The sequence below is a fragment of the Labrus bergylta genome, chromosome 10 (genome assembly GCF_963930695.1).
Source record: "Labrus bergylta chromosome 10, fLabBer1.1, whole genome shotgun sequence".
In the NCBI taxonomy this organism is placed as follows: domain Eukaryota; kingdom Metazoa; phylum Chordata; class Actinopteri; order Labriformes; family Labridae; genus Labrus; species Labrus bergylta.
Genome location: NC_089204.1, coordinates 25,655,702 through 25,678,707, shown reverse-complemented (window position 1 = coordinate 25,678,707; position 23,006 = coordinate 25,655,702). Strand labels below are relative to the sequence as shown.

General features: G+C 38.9%; 3 protein-coding genes across 4 annotated transcripts; 1 reads left to right on the top strand and 2 right to left on the bottom strand.

Moving 5' to 3' along the window:
- Nucleotides 1-2,442: 2,442 nt before the first annotated feature.
- On the top strand, nt 2,443-4,310 carry gsta.1 (glutathione S-transferase, alpha tandem duplicate 1). Its single transcript, XM_020654880.3, has 7 exons — nt 2,443-2,600; nt 2,692-2,817; nt 2,921-2,972; nt 3,263-3,395; nt 3,490-3,625; nt 3,731-3,856; nt 3,956-4,310. Exons 2-7 carry the CDS (start codon nt 2,731-2,733, stop codon nt 4,094-4,096), a joined length of 675 nt encoding a protein of 224 aa, XP_020510536.2. The 5' UTR covers nt 2,443-2,600; nt 2,692-2,730; the 3' UTR covers nt 4,097-4,310.
- A 1,312-nt stretch (nt 4,311-5,622) lies between these two features.
- On the bottom strand, nt 5,623-8,437 carry tmem14a (transmembrane protein 14A). Its single transcript, XM_020654881.3, has 5 exons — nt 8,327-8,437; nt 6,790-6,872; nt 6,584-6,685; nt 6,418-6,505; nt 5,623-6,293 (listed from the first exon to the last, which is right to left on the bottom strand). The coding sequence occupies exons 2-5, from the start codon at nt 6,863-6,865 to the stop codon at nt 6,251-6,253; spliced, it is 309 nt and encodes a 102-aa protein (XP_020510537.1). The 5' UTR covers nt 6,866-6,872; nt 8,327-8,437; the 3' UTR covers nt 5,623-6,250.
- Nucleotides 8,438-9,005: 568 nt separating this feature from the next.
- Nucleotides 9,006-22,982, bottom strand: agpat5 (1-acylglycerol-3-phosphate O-acyltransferase 5 (lysophosphatidic acid acyltransferase, epsilon)). 2 transcript variants are annotated; one of them, XM_065959628.1, is made up of 9 exons: nt 22,809-22,982; nt 22,141-22,382; nt 20,623-20,692; nt 20,422-20,537; nt 20,212-20,301; nt 18,774-18,864; nt 16,683-16,844; nt 12,378-12,501; nt 9,006-11,127 (listed from the first exon to the last, which is right to left on the bottom strand). In XM_065959628.1, exons 2-9 carry the CDS (start codon nt 22,357-22,359, stop codon nt 10,902-10,904), a joined length of 1,098 nt encoding a protein of 365 aa, XP_065815700.1. In that variant the 5' UTR covers nt 22,360-22,382; nt 22,809-22,982; the 3' UTR covers nt 9,006-10,901. The 2 variants fall into 2 exon arrangements, with proteins under 2 accessions (XP_065815700.1, XP_020510544.1); XM_020654888.3 differs by having other exon boundaries at nt 22,141-22,982.
- Between the last annotated feature and the right edge of the window lie 24 nt (nt 22,983-23,006).

Here is a 23,006-nt window from a genome sequence, read left to right as displayed (position 1 = left end):
TAAATCTGAACACAATATTTGCATGCTGCTTTCTATGCTGTTAAAGGTAACACAGATTATTTTCATGCTTAAAATGTACTTTTTAGATATAGCATTCTTAAAGTTACAATGAAATGCTCCACACACATTCATTCTCATCTTTTCCATGAAGAGTGTACTTTTCTGCAATGTAATTCAGGACTGACTTCTGTTTGAACTGACCTCATGGGAACTTGTGAACATGAGATGTCTAAACAGACGCTCAGCAGCAGGTGGAATAAAACACTTTTACATGGACACTTTTCATGTGACTACATGATATCACACGATTCTTTCCAACGTGTGGTCTTTTTGTCATCTGGTTGCTTCACATGTTGATGTCAGCAAAAATCAAAAATTGGAAGTTCATGTGACTTGGGAACAGACCAAAGAGTACACAGAAAAGATATGACCTTTAAATGTGATTTCTGAATCTGCCAGAAAACAGTGGATTGATAGGCTACTATTTTTTCTTTTTAAGTTGTGGACCTACTAAAGGAAATGTTTTCCACACATGGTTTAAGTAGGCTATTTGGAATGATTCATGTTATAAGTAAACGAGACATATACCAAATATTACTGAATGCAAATAGCAAACTTAATGAAACATTTACTTTTCTAAAAACTCTGCAATACAAATGCTATGGAGACACAAAGTTGAACTCGTTATATAATAATGAATAGTAGAAAACTACAAAGGAGAGGGGCGGGAATAAAACATCTTCAGACAGTGATTGGTCAGTTAATCGGGAGTCATTCACAATAGGCTACTCAGTCTAAAGTCCACTACTAAATCCTTAACTATATGCTTTTGAGTGAGAATTATAACCAACTTTAAAGTACACTGAATTTATCTGGGAAAGTGAAATAAAATTTTTTACCACAATGCATTGCGCAGCAAGAAGAAAATTAGTAAAGGTGTTTTAACGGCGTACTGCATAGACTACATGTTATGTTACATTATTAGAAGTATAATGGCGTACAGAACAAAATGTCACCGAAACACCCCAGTAGGATAAAAACACATTTACAAGGCTTTCAGTTTAATAAGTCATGTCTTAGTCTTGTGGCTTATATTGTTTCGTCTAGTTTACATTTTTTTTTGTATTATGAATGTATTTTCTCTTTCTCGCTCATAGCCCACTATTTCCTTTTGCCGCAGCCTATCTGTTATCTTTATTATTAATAACAAGCAGTAAGTGTTTTTGCTAATGATGTGGATCAGGGATGGGCAACTTCGGTCACAGCAAGGGCCACATTCATTTAATTCTCACTGCCAGAGGGCCAAATTGTAGTATACAAAAATGATTACAGTCGATTATGTCTCAAATTTAACTTAACATATACAAGTGATCAAATATTATTATGGACATATTTCTGGTTTTCATGATTTCATGGCAGATTTTGTCATGTTTCCAATTAACTGATGTGTAAAAATTGACCTGAGGGCCACGTTGGGGATTGATGGGGGCTGCCAGTTGCCCACCCCTGATGTAGATGATGATTTTTCTACATGTGCATGTGTGTTTCAGCCTACCATTTCTCAATAATCGTGTTTAAAAGACACATCTCCACATGGTATTATTAAGGATATCTTCTTAATGCTTTACTTTTAACAACTGTTAACTTTTGTAATTTAAATAGAAAAAGGAAGGCAGACTGCCACGTGCAGTGCCGCATTTGGATGTGTCTGACGCTTGGAGCTTAACTTCCCTACGTTTCTCCTACAAATGGGCCTTGAGCTTGTTTGGAGGTTCTAGCAGGGGAGCGCAGCTACTGGTATACCGATGATGGTCGTCCGCCGGGACGTCGTCCTCATCGACCGAGCGCGGAGCTTCGGGAGGGACACACATGGAGTGGTGAGGGAGGAAGGGGACACCCGCCTAGCCAGCCAGATCAGCCGAATCAACCCTAGCGATCAATGGGGTGACAGATGTCGCAGCCAGATCGCCCTCACATCCAAGAGAAGAAGAGAGGGGCGTGTGGTATATATAGCTGCATGTACGACTACCAGTTTCTATCACGGTTTTACCGGGTGTCACACATCGACATGTTCGCTGTGAATTCTGTACATTTCCCATTTCGACTTGGTTGTGTTTTATTTTATTTTTTATATCATATATTATATATTTATTTTATTTTATTTTATTTTATTTTATTTTATTTTATTTTATTTTACTTTATTTTTTTTAATTTTTTTTTTATTTTTTATTTTATTTAACCTTTATTTAACCAGGTTGGTCCCATTGAGATTAAAACCCTATTTTTTCAAGGGACACCTGGCCAAGACAGACAGCAGCCTGTTTATGACGTAAACTACGTACAAAGTCGAGAACGAAGATAAACATTGCTTGAACGCTAGAACGTCTGAATATATTTCCCATGATGCCTAGCGGTAAAAAAAGAAATTCCAATGAGCCATGATTCTATTGGGCGGACACAACCAATCACCACCTTCATGTGTTTCATTCCCCCTTATCTAACATTTTTTTTCAACAATACAATATTATATAACGAGTTAAACTACACTTTGAAAGTCCCACTCCACCTTGATTTCGCACGGTAGTCGACTCACTCTGCAGGTGTGGACCAAAGACATGGTTAACTAAGTCTCTGTGAAGGTACATGCATTTGTATTCAGTTGTTTGTGATTTGTTTTCTTCTCCTTCTTAGTTTGCGTTTAACATATTGAAAAAAGAAAACACTGTAGCCATGGCTGGAAGAGTTGTGCTTCATTACTTCAATGGGAGAGGGAAAATGGAGTCAATCCGCTGGCTTCTGACTGTTGCAGGGGTTGAGGTAAGAAAAAAACAAAACTTTTACTAATTTGTCTATTTTACTGTGGGGAACCCTAAGCCTCTTGAATGTGCAATAAATTTGTTTTTAAATCTTGCTTTCACAGTTTGATGAGGTCTTTCTGACAACTCGTGATCAATATTTAAAACTTTTAAGTGGTAAGTTGGTTTCCAAATTGTATTTTTTTTTTTTTTTAAGCTAAAATCTTGTCTGTGTGCTCTTTTGGCCTGTTTCCAAGTCACATACGTTCTTCAGTTCGGTTTGTCTTCTGTGGTTTTTTTTTTTGCTCTCAACTTCAACCCATATGTGACGCAACCTGGGATTTGAGGTGGAAGTGAATGTATATAGTAGCCTGTCTTGTGACCTGTGTATAGAGTGAACATGTTGCATTTATGATCTACAACTGGGAGTGCCCCTCTGAATGACCTGCTTGCTGCTGTGCTTTCAGATGGAGATCTCATGTTTCAACAAGTTCCCCTGGTGGAAATCGATGGCATGAAGCTTATTCAAACAAAGGCAATCCTGAATTACATTGCAGAGAAGCACAATCTTCATGGAAAGAACGATAAAGACCGAGTCATGTACGAGGCATTTTATCAACGTGTGTAGCCGTCATTATAATACGCCATTTATTAGATGAATGTATAATTGTTTGTGCTGATGGTTCCCCCTCAGGATCAACATGTACGCAGAGGGACTGCAGGATCTGATGGAGATGATCATGATGCTGCCCTTCATCAAAGATCCCAAAGCCAAACTGGAGGAAATTGAAACTAAAGCAAAAGCACGCTACCTTCCTGTGTTCGAAAAGGTACCACTGTGCATCTTGTCTGTTTTTTGTTTTTTTAAAAGAGCTGGCGATGAGTGCATAGGATTGTGTAAGAAAATCAAATGAGATTTTGTGTGTGCATCTCAGGTGTTGGGTGAGACTGTATACCTGGTGGGAGGTAAGATGAGCATGGCAGACGTGCTGCTGATGGAGTGCACCCTGATGCTTGAGGAGAAATTTGTCGCAATCCTAAAGGACTTCGGCAACGTCAAGGTAAAATGTCTTCCTATGAAACTCACGTTTGTTTTCACAGCAGTGCACAAAAATAAATAATCCACCTCTTGGTTATTCTGTTTCTTCACTTCCGTCCAGGCTTTCCAGGGAAGGATGACGGAGTTTCCCGCCATCAAAAGTTTCCTGGGTCCTGGCAGCAAGAGGAAGCAACAGCCAGATGACAAATACGTGGAGACCGTCATGGAGGTGTTTGATATTAAAAAAATGCCGTTCTTATAAACTCTGTAGAAGGTGGTTCATTCCTCTCATGCAGTATAAAGCAAAAGTCAGACTATACATATGCATTAGTTATATTTTCTCTTTATGTTGAGAGGAATACTGCACTATATGTCATTAAAGAGCTAATTTAATTAGCACACATTTAATCAAAATCTTTCATATGACTCTGTAACTCATGATTGTACTAAATAAATTCTATTTTTTAGGAACATTAGAGATGCTGTTGTGTTGCTCTGTCAATTTAACACCACACTTTTCACATTGAAGGAAATGCACCGTACTTAAGTTCACATGAGAATTTTCTTTAAAGGCAGGGTTGGTCCGTTTTGAAAAGTAGCTTGATTTTGAAAGTCACATTCCCTCAGTGCTCCGTCAACACCCACCTCTTTCAAAAGCCACACCCCTCACTTGCATGCATCAGCTGACCTCAGATCTACAAAAGCAAACAAGACTCTACAAGTAAATATACTATGTCTGTGTAGTTCTTCTTTAACAATCGGTCGCCTTGTAAAAAAATGTAGCTGGAGAATTAAGAGTCACAAGTTTATTAGGTTTTCTTTTATTAAAAAATAATCACATTTAAAATTATTTTTTAAAGTCAAATATACAAGATATACTGTGGCATGTAAGTAGTCATGAATAAAATGTTTTAGTCTTTGAGCCCTAGTAGCAGCATAAACAATAAACACCGTATCAAGAGTCGACAAACAGGCACCCACAAAGCTCACATCCATTTACCGTGCTGCAGACGAGGTGATGATACATGATGAAAACTAAACCTGTCATATCAGAGATGCACCGATTGGAAAGATCAGGGCTGATACCGATGATCGTTTCATGACTTCTTAAGGTCTACTACACATTGGCTAGATGCCAGCTTTAAATTAATTTGGCACAACGAATAAAATCAGTTCATGCCACATTATTTCCCGATGTGCAAATGTTTGTCAGCAGGGCCGATACTGTCCGATAACGATGTTGAAACAATGCATCCCTAATATATATGATGATACAACAGTAAGTTCTGACCAAGCAATCCTCATCAGTTTCTATGCTCTTTATATCTGGAACAAACTCCCAGAAAACTGCAGGTCTGCTGAAACTCTGAGCTCTTTTAAATCCAGGTTGAAGACTCACCTGCCTTTCATTAAACAGCTTTAATAAGAATTTAAATTTTAACTCTTTTTATATTTTTTACTTTATTTATTTCAATTAATTTTATTTGAACATATGTTCAGGTTTAGTAATTCCAGTGATTTTTTTATTTTTTTAAATTTTTTTTTAATGTTCTATTTTAATATTTCTTTTCTTTCCTCTGTCATGATGCGTTTGATGTCTTGTGTGAAGCACTTTGAATTGCCTTGTTGTTGAAATGTGCTGTATAAATAAACTTGCCTTGCCTAATGGACAAGAGGCCTTCCATGAGTGGCGATAAAGGAGAACAACATCACTGGGACTTTTCACAATGTGTATCACTCCGCCTCAGCCTGGAGTTCTGAATACTATTAATTTGACATTTACAGCTGTACATGTCAACAGTGTTGTTCTTTATTCATCAATCTCATAACCTCAGAATCACACAACGGGTCCCTTATCAAACTGGTTTTCATGACTGATGATTCATTTATGTTAACACACAAGTAAATGGTTGTACTACAAAGTAGCTGCTCTGTGGTAACCATGGACACCATCAGATTGCGTTAGAATAGAATGTTTGTGTTGCTTGGCAACAGATGGGGAACTAGTTAAGTTGGTGGAGTTATACAATAATCTGTTGTTGAGTTTTACTTTTTAGCACTATTTTGTATTAGTGTTGTATAAAAGTAATATCACACTCGATGTTGAGATGTTGTACTGAATATCAGCTCATGTGTTTATCTTCAGCTGAATCACAGCAGGTATGATATTCAGTACAACATCACTCCCTCTCGTGTGATATGACTTAAGATAACATGAGTAGACAGATGCTCTAAAGTCAGTTTAACAAACATTGGTGGCATTTGCAAAGATTTTGGTCACATGATTGTTAAGTTTCTACACAAAAACAAAAGACTTGTCATGGTATGAAAACTTGGAATGATGTTTCCTTTAAAACGAGGCTTGTTCACATTGAGGCACAGAGAGCTTTCCGTCTTGTCCGTGTTGTTCTTAAAGTCACGCCATGAAGAGGAGTAACAGCCGAAACACCATCAACAGACTGCGAGAAAAGAAACAGACAACACATCAAAAAGCGTTATAAAGGTAATGTGTTACTTCATCGTTTCACAATCTTTGATTTGCTCAGTAAACTTTACTGTGTGTTCAGCAAGTCGGTCTCTGACCTTAGCCCTGCCATGATGCCAGCAGGCATTATTTTGCCAGATTTCTTATATCGCAACCCCATCACGAGTGATAAGACTCCTGCAGCCACTGCAAGACAGAAAGCACAATTACATGACAACAGCTGGATCCTTCTGTAAATCAAGAGAACTTGAATGAGCTACTCACACAATGAGAACTTGATGTCCTTAGAGTCGTTAGAGACGTTGAATGCACCATAAGCAGATAATCCACCAAACACTAAACCAGCCATCAGGGACATCACACTGCCTACAATGCAACACATCACATGATGAGAATCAGGGTTTATTATAACGATCATCTGAGTGTGAGTTCGCCGTCTGCCCCAAGAACTCTAAGTGTGCGATTTTGACCTTTTCTCTTGTAGCCCATAAATCCTCCAAAGGCGATGGCCGCAGCATAGCCGAACCCGATCCAGTCCACTGCCATCACAAACCTGTGAACAGAAATAAAACACACAAAAAGTCTGTATTTATGTTGAGCTACGACTTTAAATAAATAAGACCTGGAAATGTTATTGAATTGAAGTTACTGTTTTACAAATTCTTTTACAAAAATATGTAGACTTTGTTTGTAAAGATTTCCTTCCACCGTGAGAGAGGACGTCCCTGTGTGAGCAGGGAAAACAGTCCTTATCAAATAAATACTTCCTTCAAAATAAAAGAGTCCCTATAAAGATATGAACAAAGAGAAAACAAGTGGAAGCGCTTACAGTATGTACAGGAAACCGACAATTACAAAAAATAAACAAATGTGCAATCAACAGCTTTTTTTTTTTAACAGAATAATAGATGAAAGCAATGAAAGCATGCTGTTCAAGCCTGGAATGAACAAGTTTGAGTGTTTTTTTTAAGATTAAATTGACAAGAGAAAGGTACAGGTGTATGACCTGCTAATATTTATTCTATTTAGGATTAAGGGGTTATAGTGGCGATTTTTTTGGTGGAAAAAATCTTAATAAAAGTTCAGTCAAACATAATCAAAAGGCCACTGATGCACCGCGGGGATGTGGTGTGCGCAGGCAAGAGAAGTTTTCTGAAGGTTTGTTCTGCAAAAAGAAAGCAAGCGAACAAAATAACAGAAACTCAAGTGCTGCCTCTCTTGTGCAGCTGGTAACAGAAACCACAGGCCCACCCAGGTGCATGCTGGTCCTCTACCTGCCGTCTTACCTGCAGGTGCCCCACAAAGGCTGTTGGAACCAAAATCCAGGATTCGGTTTATAAATAGAATAAGTAACAAACCCCATTCATATTTGAAAGCTGAGATCAGTATTAGAGTGCCTGTTTTAAAAAAAAAGTTTGTACATGTGTGCAACCCTCACCCTTCTCCTCTTCACCTCTCATTAACATCACACAGGGGTCAGGATTTAAGGATTTCATGCTGCAGCCATCACTGACAGTTGAGAAACTCTGTCATTTTTGGCCTGCCCTCTAGTGAACAAAATGTGTAACTACATGCGAATGAATGCATTTAAAACTATAAGCATGCATGCATATTTAATATTAATAATATTTGATTATAAAATTCGAAAATAATAATAAAAAATGACATTTGAATGAGATAGTAGATGAAGATTGACCTCAGTGCTCACAGTGCAAATAAATAACTTCTACCAACAAGAGTAATAAACACAAATAAGTCAACTATTTCAGCACATTACTTGTTTTTATCATCAAACTCCGACCCGTGTTGTGGATGAATGTTCCTGCAGGACGCTGTCACACCTCTAGGGGTCAATGTGAGACCGACAGTGATTGAACACAACACAGAAAGTGCGCACTTAAACGCATCTTTATGCAATTTGAAGATATGAAGTCACTTCACGTAGACTTAGTTTTCTGTTTCAGTATTATTGTAAAGTTAGTGGAATCGTCTGAGTGTTCAACATACCTTGAGTCCAAAACGTGAACAGCAGCTCTTCAAAAAAAAAATTGTATCTTCGATCTGCGACTGAACTTCCTTGTTACTGCCCTAAAATCGTAACACGCATGCGCACTTTGGTTCGTGAGACGTTCGATGGTTTTAGAAAAAGTTGGAACGTACGCTTACATATTTCTTTTGCTCGAAATGACACGAGAAACCTTTATCAAAACAGTCTTAAATCTCTTTAACTACCTCACGCTTAATTTATCGATTCCTCTTTCCCCCTGAATGTTTTACGGATTGAATGCACACTTATACTTTGTCCAAATGCTGTATGCATTCTGTAGAACTGGTGTATTTCTCATGCACACACATGTTTTATGACATTTTTGAAATGCTTATTGAGCCTGTGTGGAGCACTTTGAATCTCCTGCTGTCTGAAAGGTGCTATACAAAACAAATTGGGGACAGTGTTCAAAGAAAATGTGTTATTTTTCAAAAATATATTAAAATTTGATGTGAATAAGCAAAAAAAAATTGAATTTCATTCACAGACTGTAAATGCTTTTATCAAGCGTGTCCAAATAAAAGGAAAAAGGTACGTTCATAAATCAGTACTTCACTCACATCTATGAAAGAGCTCCAGTCTTCTAGTCATCGTGTTTTCAGGGCAGTTCGGCAAAAGAGAGAAAACTTTGACTCTTCCCAAAGAAAAAGAAAACAACTTTATTTCATTCTGATCCTCAGTTCCAAAACGTACACACATTAAAGGTTTCATCGTTTTAATTATAGACCTCAGAAAAGTGTAATAAATGCATTCTTAGAGCAAAATAAGCCACTATGAGCTGTAGACATTGTGACCACATGCTGCAGTGAGCAGCAGCTCCAGCAGAGCGCCCCCCCCATGCAGTCACCTGGTGGAAAAGAGCTACTGAGTCCCTGTGAGGGCTGAGGACCGACTCCTCCAAAGAGAAGGCACACATTTCCAAAAAATCCGTTGGCATTGAAATACTGTCTACATAGAGATTTCCTGATGAATTACAGTCGGATCCTGTCAGGATTAAAAATGACTATAAAATGGCTGACGAGGATCATCTTTAAAAACGAGGAAGGATTGTTCAAGTGAGGTATAGGAGCGACATGTAAAAACCATGAGAGATACTGAACCATCAGCATGAGGAGAATCAAAGACCGACTGAAGAGGAAGACGAGACTGAAAGCATGTAAAGTGACATGTGTGGAAAATGCAAAGGTTCTCACAGTAAACAGCAAACAGAAGAGAGGTACAGTGCATTAAACATTACAGTGAGAATTATAATACAAATGGCTTCGAGTGCACAGGAACCTGTGAGAGACTGTCAACATGGCTTTATCAGCGGGTTTTTTTTTTGCTTGGTTAATACTTTCATGTGAGCTGTAACAGAAGTAACAACTGCATTTAAAGGTCGCAGACCGACAAATAAACAATAGAAAATGAGATTATAATCTATACAGACAAAACAAACAAACAAACAAACAAACAAACACAGGATTCTTTGCTGGCATTAAAAGAAGTATTTCTCAACGTAAAACTCAACGTTGAACATTGTTGTTGTAAATTCAGCAGGTCTTGGCAACGTTTGACATTTTGAGGTTTCAAGGAATATTTTTACATTAGTAGAACTTTTTTTTTTAAAAACACACATCCTCTACATGAAGGGGGGGGGGGGGGTCAGCAGAGACAAAGAAAAATGTTCAACAATATTCATGCGAGTCAAATCAAGAGCTCGATGTTGGGAATGAAAAAAACACTCTCATACATTGATACATGTTTGTTTTTTTCTCCCCCCCTGGCTACATTCATTATCAGTATGAAACGAGGAAGTAATGAATACTTAAACAAAGCAGCTGGTGTCATGTGTGTTTGAGCCCCTAAAGACCGCATGTTGTTCCACTAATGTAAAAAATAAATAAATGTCACTTTAAATGAGCAAAGTGCATTATCGTCCTGACACGGGACGTAGCATAAGTAAGAGAGAGCATTATAACCAATGTCAATGAGTCAGTGCACTGATCACTTAGACTGTGTGTGAGCTCCACACAGCAGCTTGTTGGGCTCCTTTAATTTAATTTGAAAGTACTCTACACTTCGATGACATGTAAGAGCTTTAAAAGTGGTCAATGTCTGATGGAAAGGTGAGCATGCGAGAGCACTAATTTGGCTAGATCTAATGGAGGGAGAATTATTTTAAGTTAAATAGAATAAGTATATATATATATTTATGTTTTGTATCTATTTCATAGTACAGATCATATTGGGTAACTCTCTTTTCCCATCACACTAGGCTGCGATATCAAAGTAACGCGAGGGAACACTCAGCACACAAAAAAAGCTCAACATTTCTCCTCATCTCTGTTCAGCTTTCAGCTCAAGGTCTCCAATGAGCCAGACATGTTGGGAAAATGTCCCAGTCACTTCATCAGACGCTGCAGCTCTGCATTAGATGAACACACCTCGTGTTGTTCGGATGCAGGGAAAACAAAAACAAACAAACAAAAAAAACCGGCGCCGCCTCGCTCATGTCTGTTGTGCGTGTCATGGTGGCAGCCTCGGCCCTGTTCGTTAAGGAAAGACTTTCACCCACAGCCAGCCCAGCAGCGTCCCGTACACCCAGGTCCGCACGTACAGTTTCCTGCCGCTCTCCGTCAGCAGTAATGGCAGTGTCAGGCCCCCCAGGATCACCACTGATGGGAGGGTTTTAGAGAGGTTCAGAGGAGAAGGTTTGCCTTCCCCGGGGAACTTGCATATTTTATCAGCATCGTCCGACTCGTAGAAGTCCGTCAGCAGCCTTTGGAAAAAGACAGATTACTCTCTTAGGGGTTCAGCCTGTCTCAGAACGTACAGACTACAGAGGTGATCGAAACACTGAAGAAAATCTGACTGACAAAAGTTTACATCAGGATTTTTACAGCAACTACAGCACAAAATATCTGCACCCAAAATCACATCAGAGTTTTGTTGCTCGGCTTGTGTTGTCAATAACGATCTCAATCGATTATAAAGTTTCATCGTACAGACTTTGGAATTGAATGATCGATCAATTGATGGTCTTTGAGGAGTTTTTTTTAAGTTGAGCACAGCCAGCTCCGTTTGTGAAAAGCGTTTTGTAAATCACAGCTTTTAATGAATGCTTCTGGATTTAATCATATTCCCTCCTGTGTGACCTCCATTTAATAATTACTTTCATTATCTGTAAACCTGAATCCAATCATTACTTGTTAATTAAATATCAGACAATAGTGACTATCCTCAATGTGTCTTATTCATGTCATGCCATCATTGCTTCCATAAAACATTAATAAAGGAGAAGATATTTGAAATGAAAATGTGCACCCAGAGGAAATGTTGGCCTTTCCTTCTGCAACTATGACTTTGATTGGACAACACAATTATTAATGCAGTTAAGATTTATCCAGCACACACTCTATATCTTTGTCTGGACTTTGCTATAATAGAAACTGCTCCAATTAAATTTAATTTAATGGAAAAACTACCACACGTAACGCTTCGAGCCCTCGCCCTTCATCAGACAACGGACTATTTTTCTACCTTTGGATGTTTTTCGTTCAGCACCCAGTACTTACGATTTTGATTTGATCTTGATTTTTTTTTTTTTTAATGTATTTTGCAATACAACATGACATTTATATTTTGCTTGGTTTTTAAGATCAACCTTCCTGAATACAGATTTCAACATAAATGTGATTATTTTTTAACTACAGAGAGAAGTTGCTTATTTCCCTCCAGTTTCGTGCACCCCTCTGTTATGACTTCATGAATCCCCTAGGAGGCTGGGCATCCCATCTGAGATCAACTTGTCAATATTTAAAAGGGGAATACACAAAATGTAAAAAGCTGATTTTTATTTTGAGCTCTTTCGGTGCTCATGCAGAAGCTTCTACAAGCTACGATACATATACATGGGCTTACACACCTTTGTCCTGCAAAAATGGAGCGTTTAAAACCTCAGTCACGTCGACATACTGACTGAATAACGTGTAATTCTGACACGATGAACTATTACGCCCACACACTTACCGGTCCTTGATTTCAAAACGCTCGTGCAGCCACCTGCGGAAGAACATTGGCTCCGAAGGAATTTCCTTTATGTCCACACGGTCGAAGTGTATGTGGACTCGGGGAAATTCTTTGCACAGGAATTCTGTCAAACACAAAAAATAAATAGACTAAACAAAAACAGGAAAAGCCTTTCAGCAAAACGGCACGTAGAGTAAGCACTTAAAATCAACACGAGGTGACACTGAGGGTGGATGACTCTGTGATGCGAGGTCCCTTTGATTCAAAGAATGAAGACCTGTACCTGCAGCCACTTGGTCTCCAACCCCACTCACCCCAGTCATCACGTTTCAAATAAAGTCAGAGTCCCAACAACATACTATTTATTTATATTATTTATAGGAGATTAGATTAGATCAGTTCTGGCAGATAAATGTTCCTGAAATAAAGTCTCAGAGCAGAAAGGAAACCAAAGTGTTGAAGAAGGTCAGACGTAAAAATGTAAAAAGTGTGAAGGCTCAAGGCTACACATGCACCCCAAGAGACCTTCAAGTTCCTGTTTCCACAACATGCAATATTATCAGGAAACCTGGCACCGCGGCCGAAAGAGGAAACTCGATCGAAGTCAGCAGCGAAAGGTTGCTTCACTGGTGGAGAGCGCGCTTCAATCAGCTGCTGCAAAGACTCAAAATGACCTTCGGAGACAATCTGTGCCAGTTCAATAAACACTGACCGAAGAGTGTGCAGAAGGCTGAGGTGAAGAGACGGACGAAAAAAAAACACACATGAAGTAGCCAAAGTCAATCTTAGAAGTAAAGACGGCCTTCCTTCCTCACACATGGAGGAGTTTGAGTGCCAAACAGGTGCTGGCACAGAGGGATAATAACACTTGTAGCGCGTTTCATAAATAAGTGCTTAACCCACAAAAATAAGGTTGATCTCTCACTGCAGGTCACGGGTGTTGATGAAGGAAGTCTTTGCTTAGTGGGACAAACAAAACCCCTTTCATAAACTCCAGTAAAGCTGAAATACAGGGCATTAACATGTTTAATATTTAAGGCTGTCTGCACATAAAGAGACCCAACGGTGACCAGGGAACTCGTTTATTGATATTTAAAGTACATGATAGTGGATGATTTATGTTTTTAAAGTTGTTGTTTTTGCCTTTTGTGCCTTTATTGGAGAGATAGGACAGTGGACAGAGTCGGAAATCAGGGAGAGAGAGAGAGAGAGAGTGGGGAATGAAGTAAGGGAAAGTAGCCTAAATTGGGATTTAAACCCAGGCCGCCCGATCCAAGGACTACAGCCTGTGAACATGGGGTGCGCAAACTAACCACTCGGCCACTGGTGCCCCAGACGATTTATATTTATTTTCTTGTCTCGTTTGGTTTTGAAGTTTTTAATCCCCTGAGGATTTCGAGTTCTTAGCAGAACAACATTAAAATCAAGATTCAGTTAAAATGCCAACGCTTCAGTCCAGAGATTCAGTCCTGCCAATTCAGTGAAATACGTTTAAGGGAGTCGAGCATTTTCCTGATATCAGCTTTTGTGAGCCACAGTTGACAGACTTGTGTCTCTTCCTTCAGTTTAGTTTTTCTAAAACCAGGCTTGACGTTCAGAATGATACATTTCTGCCAGGCAAAGTTCCTGCATTGTTCCGTTTCAGGAATACTGATCAGTCTTAAGTTAAGAAAAGGTCATTAACAGGAAATGTGTTTTTGATTTTATAAAGGATGGCGGGACTGCTTCAAAATATCAAAAGTACGACTTAAAGCACCTTCTTGTTGTAATAGGTTGAGCTGTTTTATTTTGAAGTTTATTAAACAAATGGCTGATCTGCTTGGATTTCTCAGCTGTAATAGTTCATAACTGTAGTTTAAAGTGCTGTTATTATTCAACATGTTCAATTAGTACAAGTGTTTCCGACAGATAGACGATACCTGGGCAGGCAGAGAGAGAGCATGCTCTATCTCTCCCACACTTCTCCCCCCGGCTCCGTGCAAAACTGAAGCTTTTCATCTCTTAATACTGTTAATATCTAGTGGAACTTTTTAAAACGCGAAGCATAGTTGTTGTGTTTGTAGTTGTTTGGGTGCCCACCCCCCCCACCCCCCACACCCCCCACCGCCCAGGTATCTTGTCATTCTGTGGGAAGCACTGAGTACTAAAGGGAACTGGCTGATTCCCTTTATGTCTTTACAAGTAATGATCTCGCGCACTACTCTCGCTAGGCATCAACAATTTATTAGGAAAAGTGTCCAACGTTCTCTTGAGAGAAAACACTTGACAAAGGTTCAGAGGGACCGAAACGTTGTGATGCCTAGCAAGAGTAGTATGCAGGATTTTTTCTTTTGAAAGTGACAGTTTGATGTCCTACTCCACTACTTCATGAGATAGTTGGATGTGCAAACACCTCCTTTAAAACATTGTTTATAATTTAGGATGTAACACATGAATACACATTAAGTCTATTCTAATCCCTCTTCTTATAAGTCACACACCTCAGAGTCCTTTTTTTTTTTTTAAACAATCACAACAGGCTGAACTATTTACACTGACAAGGAAATATTCCTCAGATATAAAAACAGAAAGGATGTCAATAACTGAAACAATGAGGGTCCGTAGCTCGAGTCACTTCCACCTCCTTGTGAAATCTCTAAAGTCACCTTCTCCACGGGAGATCAGGAAGTGCGTGATGAGAGGAAAGCTTTTCTATTCTCTCTGTTCTGTTTTCTGGAAACACGTCCATGTTTATTCCTGACTGAAGCGGGATGTTGTTTTTTTTTTTTTTTTACATTCAGACTGTTTGTTGGAACAACTGGGAAAACAGAGAATAATCAAAAACTCCAAAACACGGAGTCATGCTGTTTACAGGAAGGCACGACTGTTAACAGGTAATGTTTGCTACGAGATTACGCAGTGAGGTGCATACAAGGCTGCAGGACTGATGATGTGACGCCGCCTTTGTGTCTATGCAGACACTGATTAACAGAAAGTATACCACAGCTGCTCTCTACATTCATATCTGGTCTTAAATATTTTTCTCTCCATTCACCCATTTCATGCACAATATCAATGTTGATTCTGCCGTCACTGAAAACAAATCTCGATATGCAAATGAGTTGGGAAGGTCAGCTGCTTTACAATTAGTAAAGGGACACAATGCACTTTTATTAAGATCTGAGGAGAAAGAAATGAAGATGTGCAGAATGTATTTGTCTGCACTCTGCATGCATTTCAACTCTGCATAAATATTTATGTTTCCTCATCCACATTTAAATGCAACTTATGTTATTGGGGTATTTGGCAAGTACTGGAATGTTAAAATGTTATTCAAAGTAGCGGCAATTTTTTAGGAATGTGTAAGAACAGGAAAGGAGCCACAAGTAGGCAGAATAGATTATCCTGAAGTCCACTGTTGAGACTTGCACGCCTGTAAACTGCGAGAACATTTCCAGGAAGCCTGCCCATTAAATCCTCCAAAACACTTCTTCACACATCTCGGTCTCGGAGTGCAACAAATCAAGTCAATAAGCTGCTGTAGAAGTTACGATTTTAGGTTTATTACATATCAAAAAGGGCAGATGAGGCAAGAAGATAGTTTTTGTCTTTACATTAATACTTCCTGTAATGAGTCGATTCACAGCATAAAGGAAGGAGTGAAAAAGAACGGGACTGCGAGTGGAAAAGAGTTTTTAAAGCGGCTTCATTTTGAGAATGAAGATCAAAGCGGTCGCAGGACATAAACGCCATCATCGCTCGCAGTGATTATTTGTTTTGAAAAGCTGCATCACTCATGCGTCGGCTCACCTCATAGCATTTCATAAAGTACTTAGTGTTGTCAGGTGTGTTTCTTTGTTGAGTGGAGTTTTATCGAACGTCTTGTGTCACTTTTATGAGGGACTGTAGATGGATTTAGCGACTCACTTAATCTGGTTCAACCATCTTTTCTTTGTCGTGCACGCTGATAAATAAAATGAATGAAATCATAAATTTGGGTGAAAAACATCACCTGTTTGTCCTCACACCTGCAGCTAACAAATAAAATGTCTGGAAATTTGAAGATTTTCTTTTACAATGTTGATTGTAATTTCTCCAAACTGAGCTATCTTAAGTGCAGCTAACTCCTGAAGACAAAGGGTTGAAAAATAGGAGAAAACCTATTGTTGTTATTTTAATCAAGAAATAATAACAACAACCATGTGTTGTGAATTGTATAAATACTGAGAGAGATCTCACTCTCTGCGAGTTTAAATAAAGAAATAAAGACAGTTCTTCCAAGCTCTCCGTCTTCTTCATAAAAATGTTTGAACTTGAGAAACCTACCTGGCATTGTTGGGGCAGGTTTTCTGTGACCGGAGACGCCCTGCTTTCCCTCGTAGGCCACAGTGACGTCATACACAGCGTCCAGGTGGTCCCTCATGGTCTCGATGGCTACGTGAGAGGCTTTCATTCTGGGCGTTAGAGTGTGCCTCAGAACAGCCAGGCCTATGGGAAGGAGATAATGGTCATTGTTGATTAAATCTGATAACAGAAAGGTCATTTTTAGGTTGAAGTTGTATTAAAGGTAATGTTATGTGTGCTGCATGTTATCACCTTTACCTTTCTGTTTTCTCTCTACTGTCCATGATGAAAATAATGGATAATGTAACCCATATTTATGTTTGAAGACGTTCAATAAATTGTGATAAAAATACAACATTTGAAAACAAAATCATTCTACATAAATGATTCTGTTTGGTTCAACGACTGCACAGTCCCTCAGTGGATGTGGCTCACAGTCTGCTCACTAATACCTCTCTAATAGCAGATAATGTCATGTGCACATGTCGCCTATCCAGAGCGATTTATCTGGATTAATGGGGGAAGGTGATATTCAGAGCTGTGGTCCAGAGATAGGCTTAATCTCTGCAGAACGGATGCTGTTTGCGAGACGGCCGTAACACCACACTGCACAAAGGCAATCGTGACGATTAAAAGAAAAATGTATTAATTTAAGAAATGTTTAAACTAAACAGTAAAATTACAATAAATTCAGCATTTAAAATCAGTTACTTTAACATCTTCATGCTGCAAAAATATTCAAGGCGTACACTGATTAGTTTCAGTTATTTGACTGAGCCTGTAATGATCTTCTATCGATCAGCAGCAGGTCTATTTATTCCTCGACACCTTGCACTAAGAGCACTTTGATGATGGCTGACTGACTCTTTGCACAACATTATTAAATCATGCACATACCTACACAACTGTACAGCTCCTCTAATGCACCCTTACTACATTTGGTTTCATATTTCATCTATATATATTCTATTATATTTCTGTTCCTTGAAAGTAAGAGCACTGCTGTTTTTATAGTTTTTAAAAGGCAGGGTTGGTAGTTTTCAAAAACTATTTTGAAAGCAGCATTCCCTCAGTGCTCCGTCTGCACCCCCTCCCCTCTGTGCTCACTCAAAAGCCACGCCCCTCACTTACATGCACTAGCGCCGTTTTCTCCAGAAGCGAACCTCAGCTCATCGCTTACATTGTGTAGAAACTACATTGTCTCATTAAGCGGCAAGTTAACACTAAACTTTATCATAGTACATTAAAAAATAAAAAAACTTGACTATTTTACTTCTCACAACGTCCAACGACAAACTCACAGTATAAACTTCGTCATCAGTGACGCTTTGAGTGTGGGCTAGAGCACACAAGAGGTAGAGAGCGAGCAGGGAGACAGGGAGGCGTGTGATTGGTTCATCAGATTGGTACCTCGTGGCAGACATTGGTCAAAGTTTTTAAAAGCTTACAACTGATACAGATGACAGATTTTCTTTGTTCCTGTCTCAGAGCACCCGAGTTATTAATTTCTGTCAGGACCTAAAGACAACTTCAACCAAAATCTTAAAAAGTAAATCTGGAGAAAATGACCAACCCTGCCTTTAACACATTGTTTCACAACAAAACACCAAGTTATTGTATTTTTTTTAATTTAAATGATGTAAATATGTTTGATCTGTTTTTAACTTCTATTTTTATTTTTTATAAGTATATTCCTGTCCCCTGTTTTCTTGAGCTGCTGTAATGCACAAATTTCCCCCACGGGAGATCAATAAAGTTTATCTTTATCTTTAAATCTCTTCTACAAGTACATGTACTTGACAATAAACCAGAATCTGATAATCTAATACTATTCTTTCTGAACGGTAAAACATGCCTCTAATGTTGCACAATTCAAACAAACAAAATATGAACTTTTCTAATCAAAAGACAAACAAATCAGCATTCAAGTGAGGCTCATTTGGGGAACTGCTGCTTTAAAGGGTTAACACAGGTCAAACATCAGAACTGAGTCAGCTGTTTGACATACTGAGTGGGCGGGGCTTAGTTAGTAGGTGGTAGTACAGCAGAAAAGCGCTGTCGTCGTGTCAGTACCTTCTTTAGTAGCGAAAGCCTGACTGTCGGCGATAACGTTCTTCAGCTCTGGATTATAGCGCGTTCCTTCTGGAAAGATAACGAGGTACATCTGTGGGAAGACAAACACATAAAGATCAAAGTGGCCTCACTCTCTTTTCATAATACACGTCATTAAGTGGAATTTGTAGGATTTGTCAAACTAGATACACGGACAACAAACAGTGTGATGAATTTATAAAGACAGGTAGAACGTTTTCAAAAGCTCGCTCATTAAATCAGTTTGAATGCTGGCAAGATGCAAACTGCGTTCTGGTGATTTAAACTCAACTCAGCTTCAAGTCTTTATTCTTTTTAACTGAAATGCAACTGGATTTTATCTGAGACTACCTGTACCCTACTAATAAATGTAATTCAAGAACAAAACAAAAGTGAGTTAGAAAAACTGTTTTTCATGTTCTGCAAAATATGAAGGGTGCAAAGACTTTCTTTAACAAACAGGAACTTCCTCTCATGAGGAATAATGAATTATTTCAGCAGCAGCAGGAGTGTTTGAGTGTTCATTATCTGTAGTTTTTATTTTACCAATTTGTCTCAGAGTTGATGATAAATTGCAGTTGAATAAAGTTCAATCTTTTCTCTCAAAAGACTCAAAAGCCTTTTAACCTCTTGTCTTCTTTCAAGATTTGTTTTTATCATTGAGAAATACAATTATGTGTATTAACAGCTCTGTTTTTCATAACAGGCTCCTGTGAAAACACATGCATTCAAACACTGACACTGTAGCTGCTCGATTAGGGCAAGAATAACAACCACGATTATTTAGATTTATACTGAGATCTCGATTATTTAACATGATTACTCATGGATTTCACAAAGTCTGCATCACATGCATTTCTCAAACTTAAACAATCCTAACACAAAAAAACATCTAGATAGCAAAATATAAATACATAAATAAAAATAAACTACCTGCATTTTCAAAGAAGTGGTGATGTACTTTTGTGGCCAAAATATAACAGCAAACACTTTGAAACATTTACCACACATGACATAACCTTTGATCAAAACAAGCGCAACATTGTGACACAACTATCTTGTTTTCTTGTGGGTCGACAAAAATGTAATTGAAACTGAATTCCCAGTACTAACTGACACACACACTAATCCTACAAACTTTAAGTAAAAAAAGAAGAGGAGTCACAAAAACATCCTTCAGCACAATAAAGCACATGAACCTTTCTTCATCCAGTGTCTCATCCAATTCATTTCAACTGCTATCACATTCTCTGTTTGTACAACTTTGAATAAACTGTTCACAACTCTCCTGATTTCAGGAAGGTAGAGAGGGAATTTCTGACGACATTTAGGAAGTTCAAAAATGAATTTTAAGACAGAATTTCAGATATGATCCGTCTCAGTTTGAAGTCTTTTAAAAAACCTTTATGAAGTAACTTACCGGTGCTCCAGATTGAGTCTGAGTGAGGAGCTTCTCCTGCATCGCCTTCACATCAAACTTTGCGCTCCTCTTCACGTACGCTCCTCCGTGCTAGAAGAGAAAGACAATCTGACGAGATGGGCAGTGGGGAATGTGATTGAAGTTCGATTTTTCATTTTTGCATCTGAAAGGGACTAAAATGGCATTTAAATACTCACAGAGTTGCATTACCTGAGAGAAATACCACCCGTACAGCGGGAGCCACTTGAGTCCGTCTTTAAGGACGTACCTGACGTGACCCAGAGCTTTCTGCCTGATGGCGAGCATGTCGGCAATGATCCAGTCAGCTGAAAAGAGGCCACAGGAGTATTCACTTTTAACTGTGCTTTGAACTACACTGAAATGTTAAAGGAGGTTGTGCAAATGAGTTACCTGTACACTGATGGTTGGACAGGTAGATGACGTTCTCTTTGGTCTTTGGTATATCTCCGTATATAACAATCTAAAGAGAAACAAGTGACGCTCTTACAAACACTAGCTGAGTGGCAGAGATTATCGACAATCAACAATTTTCAAAATGATTTGGCATGAATGTATTTCGCTTCGTTAAATGTATATACATCTTTTTTTAAGATTGCCTTTATGGATGGAGTAGGAAACTGGGAGAGGGAGAGTGGGGAATGACACAGGTTGGATTTGAACCCAGACTGCCCACTTGGAAGACTATAGCCTCTGTACATGGGGCGCAACCTAACCGCTAGACCATCTGCGCCACTCGTTTATTATTCTAAGTGCATCAGAGATTTAGTTTCATTTCAGAGTCAGACTGATTTTTAATTTTTTTTTTTTTTTTTTTACAAAAGCTGGACCGAAATAGACCAAAGCTTTTCAATAAACCAAAAAGGATTTATAGAAACGGTCCTTTCAAATCTCTTCATGTGGCCTCCAGTGCAGGCACTATAGAAATCATATAGTGTCAGAGATGCTGGTTTACTAATGTTTGGATTTTTCCATTAGTTTCTATTTTTATCCTGCTTTTTGTTTTACCTTTAGTTTAGTTTGTGTGTTGGTTTTTGTTTGATTGTCTCTGTAATGCTTATGGTTCAGAGAAAGATATCAAGCAACTACTTGTATTTTTATTTTCTTAAACCTATAGATTTATAAAAGGTTTCATTTCCTGCAGTCAGCAAGCTCATGCAAAATTTAAACTGACTTGAGACAAATAGTGAAGGATAATGTAAAGACTAAAACTAAGGACGTTTAATATATAACTTTATTTTAGTTAGTTTTGTAAACACATAATACAGTTTCAGTTATAATTTAATGTTAAAGCCTCGTTCTTATTTTAGTTTTCATTAACGATGATCACCGTGTTACCAGCATCAATCGTTGCTTTTCTGCACACTCAATACAAAAACACACACACACAGGACGAGGAGTGGCAACAGACGGATATTTATCTGGTTCATCAAGATCTGTAATTATCTCTTTGTCCCGCTCCCATTTTTGTTTTTTGTTTTAACAGTTTAAACAAACACGGGAACCTTTAACTTTCCAGTACTTTATGCATGGTGTAGAGCAGGGGTGGGCAACTGGCGGCCCTCGTCAACCCTTCGATGTGGCCCTCAGGTCAATTTTTACACATCAATGAATTGGAAAACATGAAGAAAATGTGACAAAATCTGCCATGAAATCATGAAAACCACGAATACATCCATAATAATATTTGATCACTGGTGTATGTTGAGTTAAACTTGAGACATAATTGTTTTTGTATCCTACAATTTGCCCCCCTGGCAGTGAGAGTTAAATGAATGTGGCCCTTGCTGCGACCAAAGTGGCCCCTCCCTGGTGTTGTGCATGCATTGCAAACATATAGTAAGCAGCTGTCACTGACGTTTGTGTCACTGGTTCATCTCTCACATGTTAAAAGTAACTTCATTAACTCACCTCGACACCTGTGTAGTTCTCAAAGAAGAAGAGGACCATACTCTGGTAGACGCAGTACAACCGGTCGTCTAGCTTGTGATACACTCTGGCTGGTAGGACAGACGACAGCAGGCGCCATGCCCCCCACGACAGCAGGTAAGCCGGGGCTGTTCCCAGCATGACGGTGGCTGGGAACCAGTAACGCAGAGAGTAAGTGTGCACAACCAGAGAGAGCAGCATGACCCCAGCTCTGACTCACACCACTAAAAGTAAGAAAAAAATCCCTGAAGTAGACACACACACACTGCAGTCTATCTATCTATCAACACACACCACACCTGGCCTACTTTCTGCACACCTGGCCTGACTGGGCAGCATAGGAAAGTGACAAAACTGCAGCAAGAGGAGGGGAGTGAGCAGCTAGCTGGCTAAAGCTAATTTTAACCTTGTGTGTGCAAAACGCAGTTAGCAGAGTCGACTTAAGCAATAACATCCACCCATGATGCAATAGAAAAAAAACAAAAAACACCTAAATAAACACGGTTATCTTGTTAGTATCAACATATCTGAGCAGCGACTCAACTTACTTATTACTTATTTACTGTGCAAGTTCATGGGGAGCATTAGCCGACTGTTTAATGCGTTTAACCGGACAGAAAGTTTCACCTGACGCTACTTTTAATATTTACCGTCTTCTCTAAAGTGGCTCCGCAAACAGAGTTTAACCCAAACATCAGCTCAGGGGGCAAAAGTTTAAATATTTCCTGTTTCCTTCCCTATTTCTTCATCTTTATCCGGCTAGCTGTAGCTCCTCGCAGCAAATGTCACTCACACTCACTCACACACACACACACACACACACACACACATACACGCCTCCCCCCCTA

What these genes read in the sequence shown, in the direction of transcription:
- tmem14a (XM_020654881.3), bottom strand. Translation starts at nt 6,865, where the DNA reads ATGGCAGTGGACTGGATCGGGTTCGGCTATGCTGCGGCCATCGCCTTT. An exon ending in GGACATCAAGTTCTCATTGT is followed by an intron (nt 6,506 to 6,583) that starts GTGAGTAGCTCA and finishes TCTGTCTTGCAG; the next exon opens with TGGCTGCAGGAGTCTTATCA. An exon ending in GGCATCATGGCAGGGCTAAG is followed by an intron (nt 6,294 to 6,417) that starts GTCAGAGACCGA and finishes CTTTTCTCGCAG; the next exon opens with TCTGTTGATGGTGTTTCGGC.
- gsta.1 (XM_020654880.3), top strand. Translation starts at nt 2,731, where the DNA reads ATGGCTGGAAGAGTTGTGCTTCATTACTTCAATGGGAGAGGGAAAATG. An exon ending in ATATTTAAAACTTTTAAGTG is followed by an intron (nt 2,973 to 3,262) that starts GTAAGTTGGTTT and finishes CTGTGCTTTCAG; the next exon opens with ATGGAGATCTCATGTTTCAA. An exon ending in AGGACTTCGGCAACGTCAAG is followed by an intron (nt 3,857 to 3,955) that starts GTAAAATGTCTT and finishes ACTTCCGTCCAG; the next exon opens with GCTTTCCAGGGAAGGATGAC.
- agpat5 (XM_020654888.3), bottom strand. Translation starts at nt 22,359, where the DNA reads ATGCTGCTCTCTCTGGTTGTGCACACTTACTCTCTGCGTTACTGGTTC. An exon ending in ACGGGTGGTATTTCTCTCAG is followed by an intron (nt 20,302 to 20,421) that starts GTAATGCAACTC and finishes TTTCTCTTCTAG; the next exon opens with CACGGAGGAGCGTACGTGAA. An exon ending in AGACTCAATCTGGAGCACCG is followed by an intron (nt 18,865 to 20,211) that starts GTAAGTTACTTC and finishes GTCTTCCCACAG; the next exon opens with ATGTACCTCGTTATCTTTCC.